General features: G+C 39.7%; 1 protein-coding gene across 3 annotated transcripts in view; it reads left to right on the top strand.

Annotated features, from left to right (window-relative positions):
• The window catches only part of TSPAN9 (tetraspanin 9), a 167,647-nt gene that overhangs the window by 29,874 nt on the left and 120,252 nt on the right, over positions 1 to 17,521 (top strand). Inside the window, exon 3 of one of the 3 annotated variants that reach the window (XM_041414102.1) lies at positions 11,235 to 11,383. The exons of the other annotated variants lie outside the window; for them this stretch is intronic. Within the exon in view, the coding sequence (XP_041270036.1) occupies positions 11,299 to 11,383 (85 nt within the window). The 5' untranslated portion in view covers positions 11,235 to 11,298. The remainder of the gene's footprint in view (positions 1 to 11,234; positions 11,384 to 17,521) is intronic. 3 annotated transcript variants of the gene reach the window in all.

Below are 17,521 nucleotides of genomic sequence, written 5' to 3'. Positions count from 1 at the left end.
TGTAGCCCCCTTGATTCACTACACCCCTTGGAGCCCTGCCCTTCAGCCAGTTCTTCAGCCAGCACAGTCTGAACCTGCTCAGGTCACAGCTGGGACAACTTGTCCAAGAGGATGCTGTGAAGGACAGTATCCAAAGCCTTGCTAAAATCCTGAAAAACCTAACACACCAAAGATTGGATTAATGCTCTACAGAGTTCATGTAGAAGCTATTGAAACTAAACTGTGCTGAGATCTAGACAGAGTCTCTCACAAGCTGTCCAGAGCTTTTTTGCTTTCAGTCTTTCCGTGCAGACTATAGATTCCCTGAGCTTCTCAGCAGTGTGGCCATTGGACAAGAAGGGAAAATGAATGAGAGTGAAAAAAAAAAAAGAAAGGGCACAAAAGACAAAGTTAGCTTTTTATAAGGACAATTGGCTTTTAAAATATAACAGGCACTGTTTTGTGTGGATTTTCCCCCCTCTCTTTCTGTAAAATTGACCTCTTACTTAAAAAATAAGATGTGGGACATGCCAGATTGATGGGCATTTAATCAAATTGATGTAATCTCGTATTAGTCTGTATGTCTGAGGCTACTGTAAAGAAATCAAAACAGCTTAATTTCCACTATTTTAAAATTTATTTTAGTCAGAAATTAGGCTGAATGAATGATTGACTCAACAATCAGTAAATACTTAAGTATTCAAACTGTCTTCAGGGTCATGGATAACTCAGCCATAGCTAGGAAAACTCACAGTATTTGTAAAATTTTAAGTCTGGCCCTGGCTTTTTCTTCTCTTGTTTAATTTTTTAGTCGCATTCATTTATCCCTGCAGTGCTCTATGGCTGCTGCCTTTCTGTAAACATCCATAGGTCAGAAGTATTCAATTTGGCTTAAGCAGCATTCTCATGGGCAGTTTGCCAGGAACTCATAGGCTTCACCTAAATTGCACATTGCTGGGAATAATCTCACTCTCAGCTGCTCTTATCTTTTGTTTGTTTCTTGCTTAAACCTCCATCTGGCTTTTTACTGGGTCAAGACGTGTAGCAGTAATTGGTGGTATCTATAATTCCAATAGTTTGAAGCTTCATAGCATATTTGGAGGCAGGTACAGAACAGAGATACTGGAGCTAATAGAAGAAATTTCCACCCAGTTCCCACATTTTTTATAGTCCCTACTGAGAGAAAGTGTGTACTGGCAGTCAGAACATAATAGAGCATCCCCAGCTTCAGCCATAATTTGTTAACAGTCTGATTTCAGCTCATTAAGAAATCCAGTGCAGCTTCCAGCCACAGTAATTCTGATGCCCTGGGACATACAGTCTCATCAGTGTGTTCCCTGAACATCCTATGAGGATGCATGTGTTTGAGATACAGGTTGGAAGGATTGGTCAGGAAATAGGTTTTGTCTGGTTAACAGTTCAGACTCGCTTTATATTACTTATCATCTAGAGAATAGATTTTCTCACATAAAACATGTCTTTGCTTGGAAGATAAAAATGGTTTTTTAATACTCTCTGCTACTTATTTTTTAAGCATAAGTCATCCCTTCCTGATGTGATGGAACAACTTAAAATTAGTGTTTCTTTTTGTTTCTGTGGTGAGATCACTGGGGGTTATTTTCTGTTGAAGTCTGAGCTCACAGAGAGGGCTTTGAAACAATAATGTCTTGATTCTGAAACACTTGAAAAAACATATCTGAACCTCTGCCACTGCAGGACTGCATGAGCTGAGCCTTGAGGAGAAATTATGGTATTTCAGTGCAGTCATGAAGACTGACAGTATAGAAATTCCTCAGATTCCAAACAGTTACTCTCTATTCACAGATAATTTTATTGAAAACTAAACTTGTGTCTTAGCAAAAAGGCATGTTCTTGGCAGCAGGATGATTTTGACTTTCGATGAGAGACTGATTGTCTAAGTGGGATTTTACAGAATTTTTTTTTGTGCCTGATTATCAAGAGTAAAAAGCATGCAGAGGAATAGCTGATTCAGTGTAGACACTTTCCCCTCTGCTTTCCAGTGATCTCTATATTATTCACCTTGAGTGGATGTAAACCAAACCTGAAGCATACCTTGCTTTGTCCCTCCTCTTTCCTCTCCCTGACTGCTGGGAATCTTTTTCTTAAACTGTGTACATAAGCAGAACTGTGGGACCCTGATTTGTATAGATTTAAACCCTTTACTGCCCCAAAATCAGAAGGAGAGAGTCCAGAAGTCTTGTGCTTCAAATCAGATAGGTAGCTCATTGGGAATTCTTGTTCCCAGCTAGGCAAGCCCTAAAAGTTTGGGAGCAATTATAGAGAGAAGGTAAACTTCAAGGTAAACTGCAACAGCTTTGTGGAAGTCTTGAGTTTCAGGATGAAAAGCTGGGGATAGCAGCTTAAGGAAAATTCTGGTTTTTTTTTTCCTTTATTAGAGATTTAAGATGGACATGTTCCCTATTTTAAAGCCCTGCATTTAGTGACTGTGGCTAATGTGCTCCTCAGGGCCAGCAGTAACACAGGCATCTGCATGAGAAATGTTAAACCTGCAGCCATTGTGTTTTGTGAGCTGCCCAAATGATAGGAAGATGCCTGCCTTTACTACTCGTATTTGATTGATGTCTTGACATTTCCTGGAGCAAGCCCATAAATTGATTTGTGTCCTTTTATTTCCTACCTGTTGATCTATCAGGACCCTTTCTAATTGCATCATAATGCAGTATGCAAGAAAAGCGTTTATTTGGCAAAAGTTAGGGCTCTAGTAGCTTGTCTAAGGTAGGAAGGCTGTGAAAGCTTTCAGGCTTTTAGGTGTAACAGAAGAGTGAAGGAAGTGGTCAGCAGATAAAAGCATCTCTGAGTCACAGAATACAAGCTTGGTTTGTTTTGAGAGCAAACTCAAGAACCAGGACCAGTTTGTGGGAAGAAGATAGCTCAGGAAAAATTAATTTGAGTAGCTAGCAGGTAGTGTAGGAGTTGCTGCTTCACTTCTGCCTATACAGTATTAATGGCACTTAGTGTTATTAATATAAAACAAATAAAGTTGCCCCATGAACAACCAGGTGGATTTGAAGGTGGCCCAGTGAGCTGCAGCTGATGCTTCTAAATTCCATCAGACACGTGGGAAAAGCAGAATGCCTGGGGACATGTTTAACCCGTTTAACAGGGACATGAAAGGTCCTCCCTTCTGCTGGAAAGGTTCGATTGCTGCCCACTGGCCCTGCTGATGGCCAGCTGTCATACTGAGTGCTGGTTTATTTTGCCAGTGGTTTTATTTAGAATGGCTCTGCACTGACTGAACGTCAGCTCTTTTAGTATCAAATTGAAAGCCATTGACTAAGCTTCTTAATACTGCCATGTCTCGGTAGAGAAAAGGAGAGGCTGAGTGTTAGCAAGATTTTCTGTGGATGGCTCAGATCTTGTTACAGATGTTACATGCCACTAATAGTAGTTTCCTTGGATTTTCTTCACAATTAGACTGCAGGCTTGTGCATTCTTCACCATTTGCTTTCTTGAATGTTCAAAGTTCACTTTTTTAAAGTTCACTGGGTAGATAAAGTAACTTTAAAGAAGATAGGTAACACTCAAGGTTATGTAGATGATGAAAGAAGATGGGAAATGCTAATGGATCATCTATATAAGGAAGCCTGGGAGAAAGTTCAAAGTTGGAACTTCTCAGGAGAGATGAGATTGTGGGAAAAGGAATTTATTTGCGGTAGAACAACTTGGTATTTCCACAGGCAAACATGAAAAACATGAGGCTTGTGCAGACTGTCAAACAAGTAATTTGTTGAATGTCAGTAAGCTACTTCAGTGTAACTGTGTCAACCAAGTGAATTACACTTCAGGAGCTGCTTTGTAAAAAGAAAGCTCGGGAATAGGAGCCATTCAGTATCGTGGAAAACAAATTGGAACTGTAAGAGTTGGGGAAAAAAAAGCATAATGTTGTAAGTGCACTGTGGATATGCAGTAATAGCCATACAGGAGCTCAGAATTGCAGCTTATTTATTAACTGTAAGCCTTTTTGTTTCTAGAGATATATCAGTAAGTTTCCTGTTGGAGCTGTAGTTCAAATCAGTTCTTTAAGTGTAAAGATTCACAGTGCCAAGCTGAATTTTGCTGATGTGATGATACAGTATGAATTTCCAATCTGTGCCAGTTTAAGTGTGGGATTGAGGCAGACAGCGTGTCTGCATAGGCAAAACCGAGGTGTAGACAAATGACCCCAAGCCTTCATTGGCCTACTGATGGCAGTGCTTGCCTAAGTAGAGCTTTGTGGTCAGCGTGCTCTGCCCATGCAGTCACTAGTGCTCATTAGAGCTCTAGCCTTGCTTTTAGCTTCTTGGATTTCTTTCTGTAAGCATTGTTGAAGGGCATTGCGGGCAAAGGCTGTGGCTTGGAAACTGTTGGTACGTGTGAGACTGGATCTGTGCTGCAGAATGCAGCTCTAAGTGGAGATCCTTGAGGCACTAATAGAGACTGCAGCTTCAGATTGTGTGATGTGGTGTGGCTTGGTGCAGTCAGTTGCTCTGATGGGTGTCAGCTACAGTACAGCCTTCCAATCCTGTCAAAATGCAGAGCTTCAGGAGATATCCTTACACCCTTGTGAGACTTTCATAATAATAAAAAAAAAGGCAAAACAAAAAAAAAAATTAAATTGTTCACACTAAGGTCTTCAAGATACATATAATAAATGGATTTTCTTTTGTATTATAACCAGAACTGAACTCAGGCTCAGCTGAGATGAAATAACTTAAGGTGTAGCTGCAGAAATGGAAGAAGTCTCCAGCATTCAGCTGGGGAAACTGTCGAGCTTCTGATTGAAACTGTAGTGTTTCTCTTCCTTATGTAAATCCTGCCTCTGGCCAAAGGCATCATTTCCGTGGTGTGTGGCTTTTTTCTCCAACGTGCAGTGTACATGGACATTGCTGTTTTAATCAGCTCAAAACTTCCCAATGCTTGTCTACAACAAAGATGCTGCATCAGCTTCTTGCTCACTACAGCTGAGCAGGGAACTGCCAAAACATTATTGCAAATAAAAACCAAAAGACTGGTGCAAATATGGTGGTCAAACATCTAAGAATGAAAAAAACACCTAAACCTTTCTTTACCCTTCACACCCCATTTTCTTCTTTCGTTTCTCACTTTTTCCTGTAGACTACCTGAACTTTAATTCATAGTTGCAGCACGAACAGAAGCTTTGCTGGTGTGTAGAGCTGAAGTGTGTCATAAAGAAAGGTGTTTATTACCATTCCCTGCCTAGATGTGGGATCGCAAAGCGTTAGTAGCCCTGAGTGACCTGATGTAGGTGTCTGTGAAGTCCCTGTTGCAATAGAGAAGCCAAAAATCTCCTGCAGCCAACATGCCATGGTTTTTGACTTGACCTGTGAAACCACAAACCTTCATTTGAAGGTGTAGCTTCTAATTAAAAACTTATTTGCTATTCACCCTGCTACTCTTGTCTTCTTGGAGTTTTTTGTAGTCCTGTTTTTAATAACCTGGGTTACTACAGCTTCTCACAAGACTTTTACTAACACGTAAGTGCTAAACACCTCCTTGATTTGAAAGTTGAGGCAGCAAGGAATTATAGTTTAGGGGTGTTTCTTTATAGTGAACATGCTGCACTACATTTGTATGCCTGCTGTGGAATGTCATCACATATTCCATAACTCAGTGTCACTTGCATCAGAGAGCTACAAGTGCAGGCTGGCTTGTGTTTTTTTCTGTTGGCTACATCTCTGTAAGACTACAGACTAATGCTCCATCTCCATTTGAGGTAGGAGGGCAGTGGGAGCAAGATGAAGTGTCGCAGCAGTCCTCATGCTTAATCCAGTTCCCAGAAATGACAAAAGGAAATATGCCATCTGATACACTTCATGCACAGTGGTCCCAACCACCAAGGCCTGGCTGCTTGCCAGTGAGGACCTGAGCAGGGCAGAGTTTCAGAATGTGCTTGGGGTGGTCATGAATGTCAAGTTTCTGATGCCTCTCTGAAATGAGATGTAGTAACAGCTGTGCATTCCTATCCCGCTGCAGAACAGGAGTGGGATTCATATTCTGATTCATATTCATTTGCTAGAGGGAGCTTCTGATTGCCTTCCAGATGGTGGTCAACTGAGTCTTGCTTGGGTGTCTTGAGAAGTGTCTGTTATATCAGGAAAATTCAGGAACTGGGAGTGAAGAGAGAGAGAAATAGTCAGCAGTCTTCAAAGAGCATTTTACCAGGAGGTGCTGGCTGTCTAAGGCAGCAGTTAATAGAAAAGGTTATATTCAGTGCTGGGAAAGTCTGCTCCTAGTTCTTGGAGCTGCTTGGTGATAATGGTACAGTAGTTATGTCAGCTACTGCTTTGGTATTTCCATCTGCTGGATGGGATGCTGCTTGTGAGACATAATGACCTTGACAAAATGAAGTTCCTCTCATCCAGTCAGTTACTAGGGATTGTATTTTTCTATTATAACTTTGTGTAGCCTGTATGCAAAAAAGGGTTGTTGGCATGAAAAAATGAGTAAAAGATAGTAACATCAACATTTTGTGCTTTTGTTTCACATAGTAAATCATCACCAGTACTTGTTTAAAAGCTTTTGACCAAGTTTTTGTCTCTGCAAGTAAGACGCTGTCATTCTTGTGGGAATTACTCTATTTCTTCCACCTTTAAAACGTGTAACAACCTGCTGATTCAGAAATGAGTGTGTCCCTTGGCATCATGTTCCTTCATGGCTCTATCCTTTCCCTTCTTCAGGTCCTCAATCTAATTACTGTCAGTGCAACAGCTGCTGCCTCTGCCCTGCTGAAATCTGTGTCTGTTCATTCCAGCCAGTTTCCCTCTCATTTCCAGGCTCAGCTGAGAGGTACGCTCCGCCTGTGCCTCCTGTTTTTGTCTCCTCCTAACTAATGACATAAAGCATTTTGGTGTACAATTTGCATTAATAAGATGAAAACAAAAATTGCCCCACAAAAACATAAGCAAGCACTGAAAAAAACCTGTGTTGTATGAGACAGTGCCTCCTTTGGAGCCTTGTTTTGATAACCTTAGATTGGGGAAAAAATCCTACTGTGCATCTTCATGTCTCACTGAACTCTTTCTTCCTTGAGTTAAGATCAGCTCCCTTTCCCGCCAGCCCATTGTTTGATCAGGAGCGTGCAAGTGCCCAAGATGTAGGGCAACACAAAGAGATGTTGTGTCTGTTCATGTAGCATAAGTATATATATATAGGACAGGACAGCATAGTCTGAAAATGTAATTAAAGGTAATGAAAAAAAAAGGAGTGGCGGTGAATAGCATGCATGCATTATTCTAATCCTGCTCCCTTCAGAACAAAGAACAAATGTGGCTGCTGCTGCTCTAGTTGCAGCCTGTTCTTCTTAACCTATCTGCATGAGAAGAATCAATTCAATAGAAAGTAAACGTAAAATCACAAAATAATTACCACTAATGTGTTTAAGGATGGCCTCCTCTAAGCTTGCTTTTTTTTTTGCTTTCTTTTTCTGCTCCATCTAAAAAGTATAATGTGAAAATAAGGGATGGAGGGGAAACCCCAACCCAGTGTCTTTTTTGCTTTTGAGCCATGTGAAGAATGTCTTCAGCATTTTTTTTAAATATAAAGATGTTGTTTACTTAGATTATTTGTTCCTCTGTGCTAGAAATATAGATGCACCAGCAGTATGATGGAAGAAAGATTGGTGTTTGTATGAAATGAAGGAAAAGGAGATAGAAAATAGGGGGATAAACGGTAAAGCTTTGTCCTTTCTCTCTGCCACTCATCCTTTTTGATTTTAAAGCTATTTTGCCTTTATTTCCCATTAAAGTTCACGCTTTCAAGCTTATTTTCCACAGCCAGAATCACAATCTCCACTCCCTTCCCACCCCTCTTAAATTCACTAATGCAAACTAGAATTAAAAACAAACAAACAAACAAAAAACCCTCTGCAATTTTAGAACGTACAGCCAAACTGAAGTTGCCAACACTGAGTATGTGTACTGGTGCATCTAAGGAATTCAGGTCATTTCACTGATGCTACCTAGTACGGAATATTTGATTGTATGGAAGTAGCCATGGAGTTAACTCCTCCATCTTCTACCCGTTCCTACCCTCCCATCAGTAGATGATGATTTCCTCTGTTCGTACTTAAATAGGTTGTCAAACTGACATAGTAGGAACATGCTGGAATTTGTAGGTGACATGAGCATTTAAATTGTCTCCTTGTCAAGGTGAGAGCTGGTTTTTTGTTTTCATTTTCCTGAGGCAGAAAAAGAGAAAATTGTCATTTGCCTGGGATTTCTCGATGATCTGAACATACAAGTGCCCAGGGCTGCACCCCCCTCCTGTTTCTGGTAGAGACCCTGTCACTCCCCGACAAGCATGGACAACCCCCCACTCCTGCATCCCCTGCATTGTGAATCCTCCAGCTGTTAGCCTTGGATGTAGAGTCCATCCATTAACAGGTCTTCAGGTGACTTCCAGATTTGAAGGTGGCCAGGACCACCCTGACGTCTCTAGAATCCAGTTCCACTAGTTCCCTGACTCCCAGAGACACATGCATACCTGTCTGCCAAGCCACCTGGCTTAGCTACCTGTTTAGCAAGCAAGTAGCTGCTGGCTTTATAGTTCCTAGCAATTACACACGCACTGTAGTTGCTGACACCACACATACATGGACTTTAACACCTGTAGTCCCACTCCAAAATCATCACCATCTACAGTGAGGTGCATAAGTAGGCTCACTGACCTTTGGATACCAATCATTCCTACACAGAGTAGAATTTTTTTTCTCTCATTTAGCTTCTTTTAATGACTCTTATTCAAGAATTTTGAACTACTAGATAGCTGCAAAACCTCTTTCTGTAGGTTATGACAGTGGTGGGTGCTTGGCTTTCTGGTCATATTTGCATTTATTTTTCAGTAAGGTGATTTCTTAGTGCTTATCGTCAGCATATTTCTGTGCTTATATAAGGAAGATTCATGATGTGGTGAATGATGACCTCACAGGGTTGATGATAACAATTCTGATTAGTTTATTTATGAGCTACTTCTTTTTTTTGCTGTAACTGGTAAGATATAAGAGGGATGAAAAGGATGTGGGAACTCCAAAAATACCTCTCTCTTAGGCTGTTTTTACCCAGCTGTTAGACTCCAGTCCTTCAGTTTCCCCCCATTTCTATCAGCTTTCTTTTTCTTTTTTTTTCCCCCTCCACCCTTCAGTCTGCTGCAGCTGTTAGTATTTCATCATTGTCTCCAAATACCATGTTTCCCATTAGCAGCACAGCCCCTTCTGTGCTAAGGGGAATTTCATTTGTGTGCTTTGCATGTATATTTGTTAGATGGTCTGCAGCCAAAGCAGTACTTACACCTTTGGTTGCAACAAGGGGTCAGTTCCTCGGTAAGAGGCACACATAAGATGCATAAATATTGAAGGATGAGGTTTGCAGACTTGCTGGCAGAAAGTGGTTAAGCCTTTTTGTTCTCATGCTTTGCTTTTCAGGTGCTTTTGCACTGTAGTTAACCTTATCAGCATTTGATTTAACACTGGATGCTGGAGTATTTATTCCTTTTGACAGTTTTAGTGCCATGTCACTCACTGACTGTCACAGTTGTATCATATATTAGATGGCTTATCCTAAAAAATTATTTCAGGTATGAAACCACTGCTCATTCTAATATACTTTATCTATATATCTGTTGGGGAGTGGGGGAGATTTTAGCTGATTTTTGGGTTTGTGTGCATTTTGAATCAATGGGTTTTGTGAATTTCTTTCTGCTTACTATCTTAGTTTCTGCCTGATACTCATTTTGCATTTACTTTGGCTTTGCAAAAAAAACTCTGTTAGTGCCCTTGCTCTTTCATTACAGTTCTCCATGATTAGAGTCTCTGAGGGACTCCTGCTGGGCGTGGAAGGGCATCTTAATTTGGACTTGGGGGTCAGCTTGGAGTTCTAAGTTACTCATAGGATGGTTCTATCTTGCTCCCAAAATGACCTAACATAGATGATAATTGCAGTTTTCTTTGCTATCCTCTGGTTCTCTTTAATAGAAGTCTTAACTCTCCTCAGGCTGCAATGCCTGTAGATTTATCTTACTGGACCACTGGGAAGAGAAATTTATTCCAGGGAACAGAATAGGCCTTCAAGTCTGAACTGGTTTGTTCTTCACGTGTAGTCCTCATGTGTGTATCTATGTGCCAAAATAAACCATGTGACCTTGGATGTATAGGATGAAGTCATGGGAGGGACATCCGTGCTCACTGATGCAAAACTTCTATTTGCACAGCTGAGCACTGAAAGCATCATGCCATTGTGTATTGCCTCATTTCTACATTGGATGCATATTGTGAATTCTGTTGGGCAAATACAACCTTATTTTGTGCAGTCTAAGACAGTTTTAAATAAAGTACTTCTGACTGGACTTGTCATCTTCTTCCCTCTCAAAAAATGTCAAGGGCATTTGCACAACACTTTGACAATTCTAGATACTTTTCTTTTTTCTGTCATGCTTGTTTCAGTAAATCCTTTATAAAGAGATAGTAGATGCGACTCCTTTTGCAGTGTAAGTTCTCTGTATAATACATGGGCTTAGGACACTTTCTAGTCCAGCATATCCTGGTGCATGGGGTTATTCTTCTTCAGGTGCAAGACATTGCATTTCCTTTTGTCACTTTTCATGAGGTTCCTGTGAGCCCATATCTCCAGCCTGTCAAGGTCCCTGCGAATGGCAGCATAACCATCTGGTGTATCAGCCGATGGTTTTGTATCATCTGCAAATTTGTCCAAGGGAGACAGTGACAGTGGCAAATACAGCTTCACAAAATTCTCATTGACTTTGGTAGCTCAGAGTGAAAGCAGGATCTTGCCAAGTAGTGGCCTAGGGAGAAAAAGTGTTTGCTGGATGCAGTTTAACTCCGTGGTGTAAAGCTTAAAAAAGTTTTCCTCCACCTCAGGGCTCCTGGATTTCTCTGCCAATGAGGACTGTGTGTGACCTTTCTATGTTTTAATTATTTAGGAAGGATGTCCTATGCTAGAGAGTGCCTGCTAATAAAAAGTCTGAAATAAATGCTTCAAATGACTACTTTTGATGCATTCTTTAAATCCTGTAAGTCAAGAAGATCCTAGTTGGAAATCCTTGTGAGACTCTAGGAAGCCCTGAGGGGCTGCAGGTGTTATCTCTCAGTACATAAGTAATGCTCAGCACATTTTGAGTTAAAGGAAAAGTGATTTTTTTGGTAAATATATATAGATTCATGACTATCTTGGATGGACTTTTCTGTTTCTTACTTTTACTAGTCAGGAGGGACCTGCTCTCTTCAGCAGTCTGCGACTTGTTGGCCACGTGGCTTTGATATGCTCCATGCAGGACAGAATGCCCAGCTCTCCTCCACCTGGTGTTGAATGCTGCTGGTTGAAAATCGCATCTGCTATGGCTAATGCTCACAGTAAGCAGTCCTGAAAGTGCATTTCTACCTTGTGTTTATCGACCTAGAGGTTCTGGGGAGATCACTTTAAACAAAGTGTTTAAACTCTGCAAGCCCTGGTCTGAAAACAGGTGTTGAAAACTGATTGCCAACTTGCTTTGGGGATGTGGACTTAATTGGTTCGTTCTGCTAACAATGTTTTTAATAGACTTATCTCTTACAAGTCTCATCAAGTCCTCTTTGCTTTCTCCTGCCAAATAAATATTCCCTAATAATCCCCAAATCTCTTCCTTCATCTTCATTATTTATTTGCTTGTTTAATAAATTTTTTTTCTCCCAGAAGCCTAAACTGACTTACATGTGGGCTGCTCCTTGGCTGAACCACATAGCAGTGGCTATGGTGTGCTGTATTTGTTCTCTGAAAAACTGCTGGAACTCCAGAAGATCAGCGCTACATAGTGGTGTTCCTGAGGCATGTGGAGGTGCCTTGGAAGAATAATAATGAAACAGGTCTTGCATTTCTCTGCTACGCTAAAGCAACGGGGAAGCAGTTAGTTCTGGGCTTCCTGTGTTGTACTGAGCTTCTCTTCTTCCATCCCTAAAAGTTCTCAGTGAATTCAAAAATGCTTGAATCACATTAAGGAAAACCCCAAAGATAGGGATCTTCTTGGGTATTTGCAGGATTATGGGCTGCATCTCCTGTAGAACCCCATACTGCAAGTGCCTTCCTACTTGAGAGTAAGATATTAGCAACTAATAACTGATTTCATTTAAACTCTTACCTAAGCATGCTGTGTAATTGCTTCATAAACAATCTGAATAAACATTTTGAATGATGTTTTAAAATTCAGTTGATCTAATTTATTTTCCACAAGAGTATCTTTAGAATAGAATAGATTATTTCAGTTGGAAATTTATTTCAGATAAACTTCTGCTCTGTCAGCGTCCTGATGGAGGAATTGCACACACGATCTGCAGCACCTTTCCCAAGGAAAGAAAAGGAAGGAAATGCAGATTTGTAGATTTTGTCCATGTCATTCACTCACAAATAGGTCCCTGCAGAATAATAAAGAGCTTCAGTGCCATTGACTTTTTTTTTTTAGCTAAATGGTCACAGGCTTCACACAGTATAAGGTCCCTCTAGCTGGGTACCATTTTAGGAGAGCTCTATATTATATTACATGTTTCTAGCTGCTGGTTCAAATTTCTAAAGTAGGATTTTTCTGATTACAAGCTAAAGTTTGAATTTCCAGCCCCACTGAATCCCCCTCCAAATCTGCTGACTCTGCCAGGCAGACTGATGTTTTAGTGGATTTGTTAATGTTCAAGCTACATTCTTACCATTCTTTTCTCACAGGAAAATATCTGTAAATAACTCTGTCTAAAATTTCTTACTCTGCTGGGTTTCCTGTCACTCTCAGGAACTTTAGTGCCTTCTTTATTTTGAGTCTTAGTATATCTCCAAGAATACCCAACTGAGGGTATGATGATGGATCAGTGCCATTTGGGTAAAGAAGTATATGTTAATATGTTCTTTTCCTACCTTGTTTTAAAGGTACATAGTATCACTTTATCCTTGCATGTTTTAAGGGAGATTTTTATTTCTAGGTTTTAGTCTCAAAGTAGGATTATTGTAACACTAGTTTCTTCCTTTGTTTCCTGCATGAGTCATTGGTTCTATTAAGGTTTAGTGATTGAATCTCACCCAAAAGCCTTCCTTCTCCCCCCTAGTTCTAAAGTTTTCAACCTCAAAAGCCAGTATCAAAAATTACATTTATTGTATCAGGAACAAGGAGTCCAGTTTAACTAGGAAAAAAATTGCAAAGCTGTTACTGAGTATAAAATCTAGTTGTAACCTTGAAATTGAATTCAAATTTATTCTTATTTTCTTCCCCTTCAAGACAATTGGACACATTTATTTAATCTCATTTCTAGTCTTTTGTCTCATCCCCAAAACCACTCTTTGCAGTTTCTTTTGATTCAAAATAGATGCACTAATGAACTCTATCAATAGAGCTAGGTTTAGGCCAACATTTTTGAACTTTTGCACTTAAAAATAAAGACTTCAATATGTTTTCCTTTTTTATATTAAAAGATTTTGCAACAAGATTGTAGATAATTGACAGTTTTACAAATTAACCCTAAGTGTGAATTTCAGAACTTTAAAGCAGTCAAATTTCAAAAGCTAGTCAGTATTCTCTATTTGGACCACTGCCAATCCTTGTTTTACTTGGGAGGTGAGGTTTCTATGTTTTTCTGAAGCATTCTTTTGACACTTTCTCTCAAAAAGCCCCAAATAATCTGTTTGTTATCCAGTTTCAAGAACTCAGTAGAACATCTGAGAAGTGCTAGGTAGTTCACATTCATCACGGTCATTATCTTGAATACCAACTGTCTTTTTGTGACTTTCCAATCCTTCTAAGGACTGCTGTGGGAGTCAGTCAGCAAACTGGTGAGGACCTTCTACAGCACTGTGCTAGGACAAGGACTAAATGGCTTAAACAGGGTTAAACAGTGCCTTGGTTTGAGAGAGTTCTGTTGCTCCAGGTTTTAGCTGCACTGTGGCAGGGTTGTGGCTTGTGTCAGGCGTGTGGTTGGAGCCACGAGTGTAGGAATCTGCATTATCTGAGTTTTGGGAGCTGTGCATTATCTGTGCTCTGAGCATGTGAGGAGTTTCCTCTTTGCACACAGCTGGGTGCCTCAGCTGGATGAAAGCTTTTCCACATTCCTCGGCTCTTAAGAGCGGAACTTTCTGCGTTGAAAGGGTGAGATACCTGTAGCTGATGGAAGCCCCAAGCGTGGAAAGCCATGGTCTCCTTACAAACACCATCTTGGGAATTTCAGGATCTTTAGGTTTTCTGCTCTCAGCAGGCAAGCCTGAAGGTTAGTCAGCTCTGTGTGGAGGGGAATGTGTTGTAACTGTACACTCTCCTGTAGCAGATAGGCAATTATATGCAAGAATGACACAGTAATAAGAGCTACAAGCACAAACTGTTTTAAGGTAAGATCTTTTTGCTCTGGTTGGCTGGCAGTTTGGACTTAATTGGAACTTATTTTATTATTCTGATAATTTATATTGAATTTAAAGGCATTGTGCTGGCTGATAGGAGTATATTAAATGTAGCAAATCTTCTGCTGGGTAGTCTATAATACAAGGCATTTTCAAGAGCTGGCAGGCTTTGTACAGGCCAAATTATCATGCAGAACGTCTGAGAGCATATGATTTATGCCAAAGGTGCTGTAAGATTGCATAAATTTAGGACTTTTATTCTGAACTATTGTATTCATACACTAAAATAATTATAGGGTGCTGACGATGCAGCACCATTTAAGAAAATGAATGACTTAATTTTACTTAAGTCTATTGTTAAAGATAAAACTATGTAACTGTATTAAAAAAGAAAAGAAGAGAAAAACCTTGCACAAGATGATGAAGTGCTGTCAAGTCATAGATCATAACACTGCAGCTGGGAGTAGCTCTCTGTGGAGGAATTGTATTGGTTTTACATCCTTTATTTTAAAGAGTCCTTACATGATCAGTGTGTTAAAATCAAACAAATTGAGAGTTGGTGAGATCTCTGTCGCTGTTAACCTTTCATATTGACTGTCTGAGAGCACGGCCAGCAGTTGGATCTGAACTGACTCACTGCTAAACCTGCTATAATTATTTATAATCATTGTCTGTGAGTGGGGATGGGGATATCATTATTTCTGGCACAAAGATACTCAGAAGTAGAAAATTACTAGGTCTTGTGTGTACACTTAGTACCACAGTGGTACCACCTGATGGGTGGCACTTGGGTGTGAGCTCCTACAGCATCAAGCTGAACCCAAGACTGTCTGCTTGACCATGTCCTATTTGGAAACCAGGTTCCTGTGTGTGTGTGTGGGCATTGTTTGTGCTGTAGGAATCCAGGCTCTCTTCTGCTTGACTGGTAGGAGATAAGCTAGATGGAAAATCTCTTCTGGTAGGAGAGCTTGTCCATCCACTGAGGCACGGGGTTTGTGAGGCCTGCAGGGAACAAAAGAACTTGACAGGCCATTGGCACAGAAACAGAAACTTCTTTTGTCCTCTCCCTTTCAAACAGGTTGGCTTTTCCAGCAAAGTACTTTGGCTTTGGAAATGGCTTTCCTTATGTGACAGACCAGATGAAAAATATGAGTAAACGATGAAAAAAAAAAAAAAGAGATAAAAAATTCCCCACCAAGTTACATCTGCTGTTAGGAACAGGCTGAACCAAAGAGCTTGGACAGGCAGTGACAGGACAAAGAAATGATGCTGAGACATAGCCCATGTCAAGCCCAAATGTGACAAACTGAGAAGCACCAGCCATCACTCAGCAGCTCTTCCCTGTGCAGTGCTGTGGCTCTTTAGGTCCTAATCCTCATTAGTTACCTATTAGTAGCCTACAGCTGTGTGGCACTTTGATATGAGGCTGGGTTTGGTGTCCAAGTGGAAGCAATGGAGCTGGAGAAGAGGAATTGTGGGGAAGGATGGATGGTACAGATGTTTTGTTGCACCATTTCTTAACCCCCTGTATAGCTCCCTTACATAAGGACCCTGAGGACAAATTGAGTGCAGTGTTGACAAGTCACAAGCAGTTGCCCCTTCAGCTGCTTCTCACTCACCATCAACAGTGAAATGGGAAATGGGTAAAAGTGCAGCAGGAGAGGAATTATAGATAAATAGCTGCTGCTATTTGCTATTTCCAGGTCAGCATGACACTGACAATCCAAGTCCCAGTTGTGCTAAAAATTTTTGATAAGAGCTCAGACATTTAATATTTGAGATCACCTTCCTAGTTTAAGTTGTGATAGGTGTATCCTAACAGGTTTTTTTTTTTCCTTGCTTCACATCAATCCTCTGGTTTTATTTATCATATTTCCAGTTTGAAGCACTCTGATTTTTTTTTTTTTTTTTTAGTAAACCTGAAGTATTTATCTGTTAGAACAGAGTGGTGTTGATATAAACTGATACACTGATGCTCTGTTTTCCCAGCCTTCCAGAAAATTGCTGGTCAGCAATACCTACTGTGAAATATAGAGTCTTCAGGTGATATAAGTGGGGTGTGTGGACTTACAGGCTTTTGTGGAACTGTGCTGAATTTTTCTAAGATAAATTTAATTTCAATTCTGACAAAACAGGTGAAAGAACTGCAAAAAACTTGACAATTGCAAGAGAGTGACCTATAGTAGAGTGACCTCTAAAGAAGGAAAAATGAGCGACTTCACTTTTTTTCCCTCTCATTTGTGCTGCTTAAAGAAGGCTTGGAAGATTATGTCCATGTTTTTACCACTTATAACAATAAAAAAACTCAGATCTGGCTAAACTAAAAGATGTTTTCAGTAACTGGAGAATAGTAGCAACACAGCTTTCAGATTAATTTTGAAATAAATTATTACTTGAAGATCCATATTGTAATGTAATTCAAGCACTTTCTGAATTCACTGAGAATTTTTAAGGATGGAAAAACCACAAGTCCACAGCAGAATTACCTATTTTCAGAATACAGTTAAAAGCAAACTTTATCATTCTGCTATATTAAATACATCCAAAACCTGTTGAGAAAAATGCCTTTTTTTTGTTTTTTTGAAATAACAGGGAACTTATCCGGATTAATCTTTTTTCCCCCCATCATTAATTTAGTTGTTGTTCTCTGGGGAAAAATAGATTTGGTGTTAGCTCTGTTGTTAGTTTTGGCGGGGAGAATGGGAAATAGGAAACTGGTTTTACTGCTTCTCATCATATAATGAATGGTCCACTGATTAAGAATTTCAATTTCCATGTGTTTTGCATTATGTTAAAACCTCAAAAACTACTTATTAGCTGGTGTAATATTTAATTTAGGATTATGTAAAATTGGATGTAAAATTGGTTTGAAATCTGGAAATGAGTTAAAACTGTAAAAATTTGTTATATGGTTATATAAGGCTACATTAACTGTGCTGGAGGCTTAAAGAATAATGTTTCTAAAAACATGCTTTGCATTTAAAATTAGCATTAGGGCAAAAAATCTATTATATATCGAAGTTTATTTGTTAGTCACTGTGTTGAAGTATAAAAATTGAACTTATCACTGTGTTTCAAGGTTTGGGGTGTTTTTAGTTAAGAAGAAACCAAGTTATTTTTTTTTTTTTTTTTTTTTTTTTTTTTTTTTT

The sequence above is a fragment of the Onychostruthus taczanowskii genome, unplaced genomic scaffold (genome assembly GCF_017590055.1).
Source record: "Onychostruthus taczanowskii isolate IOZ18803 unplaced genomic scaffold, ASM1759005v1 scaffold44, whole genome shotgun sequence".
In the NCBI taxonomy this organism is placed as follows: Eukaryota; Metazoa; Chordata; class Aves; order Passeriformes; family Passeridae; genus Onychostruthus; species Onychostruthus taczanowskii.
This window is presented reverse-complemented; position numbering and strand designations above follow the sequence as displayed.